General features: G+C 42.5%; 1 protein-coding gene across 1 annotated transcript; it reads right to left on the reverse strand.

The window, feature by feature from the left end:
* Window positions 1-6,224: 6,224 nt before the first annotated feature.
* LOC139423879 (transmembrane protein 264) lies at window positions 6,225-7,359 on the reverse strand. Its single transcript, XM_071175518.1, has one exon. It carries the CDS (start codon window positions 7,357-7,359, stop codon window positions 6,331-6,333), a length of 1,029 nt encoding a protein of 342 aa, XP_071031619.1. The 3' UTR covers window positions 6,225-6,330.
* Between the last annotated feature and the right edge of the window lie 2,251 nt (window positions 7,360-9,610).

Here is a 9,610-nt window from a genome sequence, read left to right on the forward strand (position 1 = left end):
GACAGCCAGACAAACCAGTGTTTGAATCAAACTGATTTGCATATGAATGGAGTGGAAATTAGCCTTATTTGTGATCTGTAAGGTAAGTAACTTTAATGTGTCAAGCAGATTACACATTTTCTTTGCCATTTCCCGAAATGTAGAAATGTCTAAGACATGGATTTCATGTTGTAATGTTAACAAGGTACCAAAAGTAGTTTGAATTAATGTTTTCATTTTATTAACTAAACTTAACTGGTTTAAACAGTGAAATTGCTGCAGAAATCAGCCTTGTTTGCATAAGGCTGTAATGATCTCCAGAATGCTAATCATTAGTGTCACGTTCGTCATAACAAGGAGACCAAGGCGCAGCGTGATAAGAATACATTCTTCTTTTAATGAAGGAAAAACATTAAACCAACAAAAAACAACCGTGACACTGCACTAACAAGTGCTGACAGGCAACTACTCATAGACAATAACCCACAAAACCAAAATGGAAAATGGCAACCTAAATAGGATCCCCAATCAGAGACAATGATAAACAGCTGTCTCTGATTGGGAACCAATTCAGGCCACCATAGACCTATAATAAACCTAGACTAACAAACACCCCTAGATATACAAAAAACCCTAGACAGGACTAACATACCCACCCTCGTCACACCCTGACCTGACCAAAATAACACATAAAACATAGAAAACTAAGGTCAGGGCGTGACAATTAGGTCATCACACCGTTGTTATAGCAACGCTAATAGTTTATCAAATTCTATTGTGACGTAGAGGGGGACACTATTTGGCCAGGGGACATTATTTGGCATGACAGGCCCCGTGTTGAGGGTCAGTGTGGCGGAGGTGTTGTTGCCTACCCTCACCACCTGGGTCGGCCTGTCAGTAAGTTCAGGATCCAGTTGCAGAGGGAGGTGTTCAGTCCCAGGGTCCCAAGCTTGGAGGGGACTACAGATGTATGCTCTTCATTTGATCACTCTGCTGTTGCTGAGGATTTACATAAATTCATGAACGCTGAGCTGTAGTCAATGAACAGCATTCTCACATAGATATTCCTCATAGGTATTGGGTATTTTGACTGCAGACTTGCAGTGTGATGTTTGTGTCTTTCAGGCAAACATCAGTTTTTGCAGTGAAATTATGGGTCAAAAGAAAAACTTGCACAAGGTAATGTAACTTCCTTGGTGATGATGAGGATGAATGGCATTTGTTATTGAAATTTCTTTCAGGCGATTTTGACGCAGGCGAGTGTGGCGTGCCGTGCCGTGATGCAACGCGTGCAAAACAATACTGCATCTGTATTTGTGCGTATATAATATGTGTGAGTACGGGTCATATTTGTACCCGTCTGAGGACCTCAAGACCACTCCACTTTCATTCACCCATTCCTTATAGACAACCTCAGCAACATATGCCTCCAAAAACATAAACAACTGCCAAGCAGCAGTGTACATTTTGCCCTTGATCATATTTAAATGAAGTTTATCATATTTTATTATTTTCCCCTAAGGGTCCAAAAAGCGAGGGATGAATTGCGAGTTGAAATATTTAGTTGGAACATTGCCTGCATATTGTAATACTTACCCTATAAATAATGTGCTTTTAAGGGTTCAAAGCGTAACCTCAAAACAAAGAGTGCTGTTGTAAAGGCATTGTAGAACAATATCAGAGAACAATACAGAAGGAAACGTAATGATCTCGCTAGCGACAGTTATATAATCACGAACTTATCTTCCTCATACTGCAGATATCAGTCATTACAAGATATTGGGTAGCCATGGATACCACACCAATTATGCAGCATGGTCTTTCTGAGAAAACTGTAAACAGAATTTTTATATGGTGTATTGGGCATTTCTCAAACATAGAGCTCATACTGTTCGGAATATATTCGGAATATATTCTCTAGCCATTCTGAATGCAGAGGGGTCATGCCCTTATATTTTGAGGGAGCACTGATTGCCAAATTCAAGGTATTTGGATTAATTATGCACTTGATATAGTTTTTCTTATATACAGTGGGGAGAACAAGTATTTGATACACTGCAGATTCTGCAGGTTTTCCTACTTACAAAGGTCTGTAAGGTCTGTCATTTTTTATCATAGGTACACTTCAACTGTGAGAGACAGAATCTAAAACAAAAATACAGAAAATCACATTGTATGATTTTTAAGTAATTAATTTGCATTTTATTGCATGACATAAGTATTTGATACATCAGAAAAGCAGAACTTAATATTTGGTACAGAAACCTTTGTTTGCAATTACAGAGATCATACGTTTCCTGTAGTTCTTGACCAGTTTTGCACACACTGCAGCAGGGATTTTTTCCCTCTCCTCCATTCAGACCTTCTCCAGATCCTTCAGGTTTTGGGGCTATCGCTGGGCAATACGGACTTTCAGCTCCCTCCAAAGATTTTCTATTGGGTTCAGGTCTGGAGAGTGGCTAGGCCACTCCAGGACCTTGAGATGCTTCTTACGGAGCCACTCCTTAGTTACCCTGGCTGTGTGTTTCGGGTCATTGTCATGCTGGAAGACCCAGCCACGACCCATCTTCAATGCTCTTACTGAGGGAAGCAGGTTGTTGGCCAAGATCTCGCGATACATGGCCCCATCCATCCTCCCCTCAATACGGTGCAGTCGTCCTATCCCCTTTGCAGAAAAGCATCCCCAAAGAATGATGTTTCCACCTCCATGCTTCACGGTTGGGATGGTGTTCTTGGGGTTGTACTCATCCTTCTTCTTCCTCCAAACACGGCGAGTGGAGTTTAGACCAAAAAGCTCTATTTTTGCCTCATCAGACCACATGACCTTCTCCCATTCCTCTTCTGGATCCTCCAGATGGTCATTGGCAAACTTCAGATGGGCCTGGACATGCGCTGGCTTGAGCAGGGGGACCTTGCGTGCGCTGCAGGATGACGGTAGTGTGTTACTAATGGTTTATTTTGAGACTGTGGTCCCAGCTCTCTTCAGGTCATTGACTAGGTCCTGCCATGTAGTTCTGGGCTGATCCCTCACTTTCCTATGATCATTGATGCCCCACGAGTTGAGAGCTTGCATGGAGCCCCAGACCGAGGGTGATTGACCGTCATCTTGAACTTCTTCCATTTTCTAATAATTGCACCAACAGTTGTTGCCTTCTCACCAAGCTGCTTGCCTATTGTCCTGTAGCCCATCCCAGCCTTGTGCAGGTCTACAATTTTATCCCTGATGTCCTTACACAGCTCTCTGGTCTTGGCCATTGTGGGGAGGTTGGAATCTGTTTGATTGAGTGTGTGGACAGGTGTCTTTTTTACAGGTAACGAGTTCAAACAGGTGCAGTTAATACAGGTAACGAGTGGAGAACAGGAGGGCTTCTTAAAGAAAAACTAACAGGTCTGTGAGAGCCGGAATTCTTACTGGTTGGTAGGTGATCAAATACTTATGTCATGCAATAAAATGCTAATGAATTACTTAAAAATCATACAATGTGATTTTCTGGATTTTTGTTTTAGATTCTGTCTCTCACAGTTGATGTGTACATATGATAAAAAAATTATAGACCTCTACATGCTTTGTAAGTAGGAAAACCTGCAAAATCGGCAGTGTATCAAATACTTGTTCACCCCACTGTATACTGAAATTGGACTTTTGAAAAATGAGAACCCATCTTCCAACGGTGAATTTAGGAAGTGAAGAGAACAGCCATGCCTCAATTATACAAAAATATGTAGTTTTCACAGGACAGAAGTTGTCTTGTGATTTCTCTGTCTGAACACGAATGTGTGCAGAATATCTCTCTTTGATAAAACGTCTTGTTGTGGAATTATTCTAATCAAAAGGAGAGACTTTTACATTTCTTCAAAACAAGTCAACTTTATTATTTAATTACTGCAGTAATGGAGCTTGCCAACAACCCTCCTGTAGGTGATTCTCTGAGAGCCCAACCAGCAGGACTAAGCCACAGCATTTTATAGAAAAGTCCATCCTCCTGGATGTTCATGACAAATCACAGATGTATGATTGGGTCACAAAGTTTGGATTTGTATGAAAGATACTAATAATTCACAGCAAACAGTATCTGCTGTAAAGACTATTCTCATTGTGTAGAGACCAGGGTCTGGCCCCCAACTCCACACTGGAGCCATCTCCCTCTGGTACCCCAGTATAGAAACATTAACTCATGCTATGGTCTTGTTAGGCTTATCACCCAAAGACATCGTAAATCTTCTGTCAGTTTTCAATCTCCCAGAATCCCATCCTCAGTAGAACACATACAGATGAAAAAGTTCTAAAATGTTCTTGCATAAAACAACCATTTGACAGCATAACAGTATTATAGTATTAATAACAGTATTATAACATAATCTTGTAATTTCTCCACCATATTCTTCTTTCATTACAAATGTCTGTCTTTGTAGTTATACACATACAACTAAGCTGAAAAGCTCAGCTTCATAAGGACGTGTCAGAACAAGTTAGCGGGCATCGGCCATTTTCATTTTCAATACATATTTGATAAAGGCCTATTTTCGGAGACACATATACCAGTCGCATTAAAGTATTTTCTTCAATCTTATTTTGTTGACCACAGTGAACAGTAAGAAATTGTCTAAGAAAAAAGTCAACTTCTCTTAGCAAAATAAAACATTATTGTAAAAGAAAATGCTTCAAATTGTTCCTTTTTCTTTTAAAGCTCTTCAGTGTTACGCATATCGCTTAATCGAATGCAAAATACATAATAATCACAACCTGAACTCTTTCAATGCAGGGCTCATTTATCAAAGACAAGTCAGTCAATACAAATGGTTCACATTGACACTCAAACAGCATTAGAACAAAAACAGTTTGGAAAGGAGGACCGGTCAGAGTAAAAGTACTCTACTGTTCATTGAACTGCCTCTACAATGCAGAAATAAATAATAAACACAGACATTTTCAGTAGAGTGTGCGAGATGTCTTTCATTTACTTTATCCAGAATCCAGCACATTCATATTTTTAGGTAGTTTTACAGGTGCACAAAGAGACACAAATCATCCCTAAGTTAAAAGATACATCATACTTTGTTCTGCACATCTTATTAAAATATAAGTATCCCTTTCCTCTAGGGGATCGGTGTCCCTATACCGGGACGGTTGTTGCTAACGTGCGCTAATGTGACTAGACTGACGTTGTAAGTAACAGCCAACTTTCCAGGACATAGACATGTCTTATATGGGCAGAAAGCTTAAATTCTGATTAATCTAACTGAAGTGTCCAATTTACAGTAGCTATTACAGAGCAAAATACCATGCTATTGTTTGAGGAGAGGACACAACAACAACAAAAATGTATCACGGCAACTGGTTTTATACATTCAACCTCAGAAGGTAAATAATGTAGTTACATTCAGTAATCTTGCTGAGGGTCCCAGAGATCAAATGTAGCGTAGTTTTGTTTGATAAAATTCATTTTTATATTCAAATGTAGGTACTGGGTTCTACAATTTGAACCCTGCTGTGTCTGGGCCAACACACCTGGCCATCTAGATGTGTGAAGGTTAGTGTCTTTTCTTTAGGGAAGCTAATTATCCATCATTTATAACATTCCTGGGAGTGTGTAAATTGAAATATTTTATTACCATATCATTGTTGAATGTTCTCTATAGTTATGTACTTGAAAATATATAAATTGACCAATTTGGCACATTTGGGCAGACTTGATACAATTGCATTTTGATACAATTGCATTTTGTGCAGTAATATAATGCTTCATTGGATCAGTCTGAAACTTTGCACAAACACTGCTGCCATCTGGTGGGCAAAATCGAAATTGCGCCTATACTCCTATGCGATTTATTGGCCTTTCTCTTGCATTTCTAAGATGATGGAACAGAACAAAAAAATTGAAAACACATGTTTTTTTGTTTAACATCTTTTACCAGATCTAATGTGTTATATTCTCCTACATTAATTTTACATTTCCACAAACTTCAAAGTCCTGAGTCCTGAGCTACAGGCAGTTAGATTTCGGTATGTCATTTTAGGCAAACATTTAATAAAAGGGTCCGATACTTAAGAAGATCCTTTCATTTTTGATTTTTGTTCTCCATTAGATCATCATCATTGGGGGGGGGGGGGGGGACACATTCACTTCTCCCTATAGTCATTTTCTCCCTTGTCCATGGAAATGGTGCAACACCTTGTTGTGACCCTACACAGTGCTTCCTTGTGTCAACTGTTCTGGTAACACTTTACTGAAGCCCTGCAAGCATCATGCTTAATAACTTGTTATACGCATGAATTAGTCTTTTATAATGTCCTATAATAAAGCTTATAATATGTTATGTATCTTTATCACTTTCTCACCAAGACCTGTGTCACGTTTGCTCAACCTCTGTGTCACTCACACACACCATCTCTTCAGGAAACTTTGTGAAGTCTTGAATCACTACTTGGGGTGGCATGGGCATCGGCATGGGCACAGGCATAGTCACTTTCGGGCCGTGGACAATGCAATTCTTCTGCATCTCTACCCCAAGAGCGGGAGACGGGACCTCACTGAGATGCCTCCGATACTGGACGAAACTGCACGTCTTAAGAACAATGGCGATCACATTTTTACCCATCAGTATCCCAGACACCCTGGAGTCCCTATAGAAAACCATGTTCCCGCCTCGAATGAAGAGAGTGATAATGTTAATAGTCACCAGGCTGAGAATCGGGTAGAGCATCATCTTATGGGGCACAATGTTCACCCCTTGCATGCTGATCTCGCTCAGCGACACGCACGGCAGCACCAGCAGCAGGATGTAGCAGTAGAAGAACATGAGTCCCTCCACCCATAGGGGGAGCCCTCTCCTCTGAGGCTCCCATAGGTTGGCCTGCACGTCCAGGACGTCGAGCAAGTCCACCACCACCCAGAAGAGTCGACACCGGATCTCCTCCTTCTTCTTCTGCGGCCGCACGTACTCCATGTGGTCGATGGCCACCAACGTGATGTAGACGACGGGAACGCAGATGGACAGAAGCAATGTCAGCGCCTTCCGTGCCACCCCGTCCACGCCGCCGCCAGTCCAACCGTCCAAACTTGCCCTCTTCCCGTCCTCGGCCTTGTAGTTCTGGTAGACAAAGTAGACCTTGATCTCCAGGACGAAGACATAGAAGAACCATAGGATCATGGTGTAGCCACGCTTGGAGGTCCGCACCTCGGAACCCACCCACACAGCCACGTAGCGTAGGACGAGGAGGAAGCAGATGTCCCCCACAAGGACCATGATGCACACACCAATCTTCCTGGGCCCCTGGTTCTGCTCCACCAGGTAGGCGTCTATCAGCGCCATGCTACCCATGATCAAGATGGCCGACAAGCACACATGAGGCTTGTTGGTGGGCGGTGGTGGCACCATTACTGACCAGGTGCCGAAGGTCAAAGAGAAAAATAGGTCCAAGAAAGAAGTGAAACCAATGTAATAAAATATCAAATAAATGAAGGTTGTGGGTCAAAGCAAAAACCTGGGTTCAAAGAGGGTTGTGTATTATAATAAACGTGTGGTAACTGTCTCTGTTCATCAGTTCATTTTAGTCCTGTTGGTTGAATCAGGTATATACCACCAGTTGGTTCAGATAGTTTTAGTCCTATCAGATGAGTACAAAGTCAGGTCCACTTGCATGACCTGCCATCAGTTCCCCCAAAATACCCTCGTAAATATGAATAGTTATCCTTCAACCTCTATTCAGTACTTAGCAAGCAGGGAAACAGTCAAGCGGAGTAACTTTGAAACCGCATTGCTGCCTAGGGACTGTAATAAAAAAAATCCTTACTGCCAATAGTTTTTGCCCTAACTCTAAAACTCTACCCTCTAAACACAATACCTCCACGTCATTGATTTGTAGTCCTTTAGTATCTTCAGTAACTGGGAATTGCTCTACTTTAATTGCTCTACTTTAATTGCTCTTACTTTAATGTTCGTGTAATTCTGTCAGTGGTTGATATCATTTTAGATGTTGGACATTGTAGATAAGCTGCCGCATAAAAAGCTCTTCCCGAGCAGTAAGAAAAAGCGCCACTGGTTTCAGCAATGCACTTACACTTACGTCTCCAGTCACAATCAATCATAAGGATTCGAAGCGTTACATTTCCGGTTGGATGGCAATGTGGAATTGGGAACTCCAGCACAAATTCCATACAGTGGCACGGAGTGAAATAACATGATTGATATGGTTCATTATTTGAGTATTGAATGTCCACTGCCACAAATGATAGGTTTCGTCTCCATTGTAATCCTCACACGTTCCCAACACTGTGGTATTCCCAATATATTGTGTTGACAAAAGGAAATTAACAACTGCGATTCCAATTTTGTCTTTCCGCTGACGCACAAAATCCTCCCCCGAACTCCCCCTTTTGAGTCACAAAAGGGAACAGGGACCTGTGTGTGCAACCTCAAAAAGAAAGGACTGATAAAAGTTTATCTTTCAAGTTGAATCCCTGAAAACAACAAGCTTCTTGTCCTTTTCAATAACAAGTGCTCTCACTTCAAAGATGCTCTCTCCCCTTGACAACCGAAAGCTCTTCATGCGGAACGATAAAAATAATGTGTCCCTTTGATAAACTATCTGTTCTAGGTGAGTGTCCTAGAATGTCCACCGGAGTGCGGTCAACCCTCGAATGCCGGACGTGCCCTACTGCCCATTGAGACACACACACGGCCATCAACGAAAAGCCCTTTTCCCTCCTTTGTCATCTTCTTTCCCCCTCCGAAAAGGAGTTGCGAATGGCCATCACATTGCCACAGCATTGTCAAATCTCCCTGTTTCAAATGTCCTCTAATGTGAAAATATATAAATATTTGCCCTCCTTGCTCCTACTCGAGGTTCTGTTTGTCTGTGCCTTCTCAAACTAGGTCTGCTGGAATCTCTTTTCGCCCCTCCTCTCTTGCCTCTCTTCCTTCCCCCACTCGTGTGCGCTCAGCCGTTGGATGGCGAAGAGGCATGCTCAGAAAGCCACAGCTGCAGGACGAGAGAGAGAGCGAGGGAAAGAGAGATAGGGGTGTAAGGGAGCGATGGTGATGGTCATGTGTGAGCTGCTTCCTGCCATCAAATGCTCTTCTCTTTTTTCATCCCTTGTTTTCCCCTCCTGGCCCATGCTCTTTAAAGCCCTCGTCCCTCTCCTTCAGAGTGACTGATCCCTGCTGTGAAGTCCACCCAACCCCTCAGATGTCGAGATCCTCCTTTTATCAGGGGAGGGCAAAGACGCTCGGGGGGGGGGGGGGGGGAATTCAATAACATACAAATCACACACACACACTCCACTGAGACGAGTGACACACACCCCCACACACACAAATCACACACACACTCCACTGAGACGAGTGACACACACCCCCACACACACACAAATCACACATACACTCCACTGAGACTAGTGACACACACCCTCACACACACGTCCCCTCCAGCGGCCCCCTGTGTGTGTGCCTCCTGTGTGTGTGTGTGTGTGTGTGTGTGTGTGTGTGTGTGTGTGTGTGTGTGTGTGTGTGTGTGTGTGTGTGTGTGTGTGTGTGTGTGTGTGTGTGTGTGTGTGTGAGAGAGAAAGAGAGAGAGAGAGAGAGGAGAAGGGGGAGGCTAAGCCTTGGCTGCTCTTTCAGAACCTTTGCA

Source organism: Oncorhynchus clarkii, chromosome 13 (genome assembly GCF_045791955.1).
Source record: "Oncorhynchus clarkii lewisi isolate Uvic-CL-2024 chromosome 13, UVic_Ocla_1.0, whole genome shotgun sequence".
Taxonomy (NCBI): domain Eukaryota; kingdom Metazoa; phylum Chordata; class Actinopteri; order Salmoniformes; family Salmonidae; genus Oncorhynchus; species Oncorhynchus clarkii.

Coding starts and splice junctions, on each gene's coding strand:
- LOC139423879 (XM_071175518.1), bottom strand. CDS start 7,359: ATGGTGCCACCACCGCCCACCAACAAGCCTCATGTGTGCTTGTCGGCC.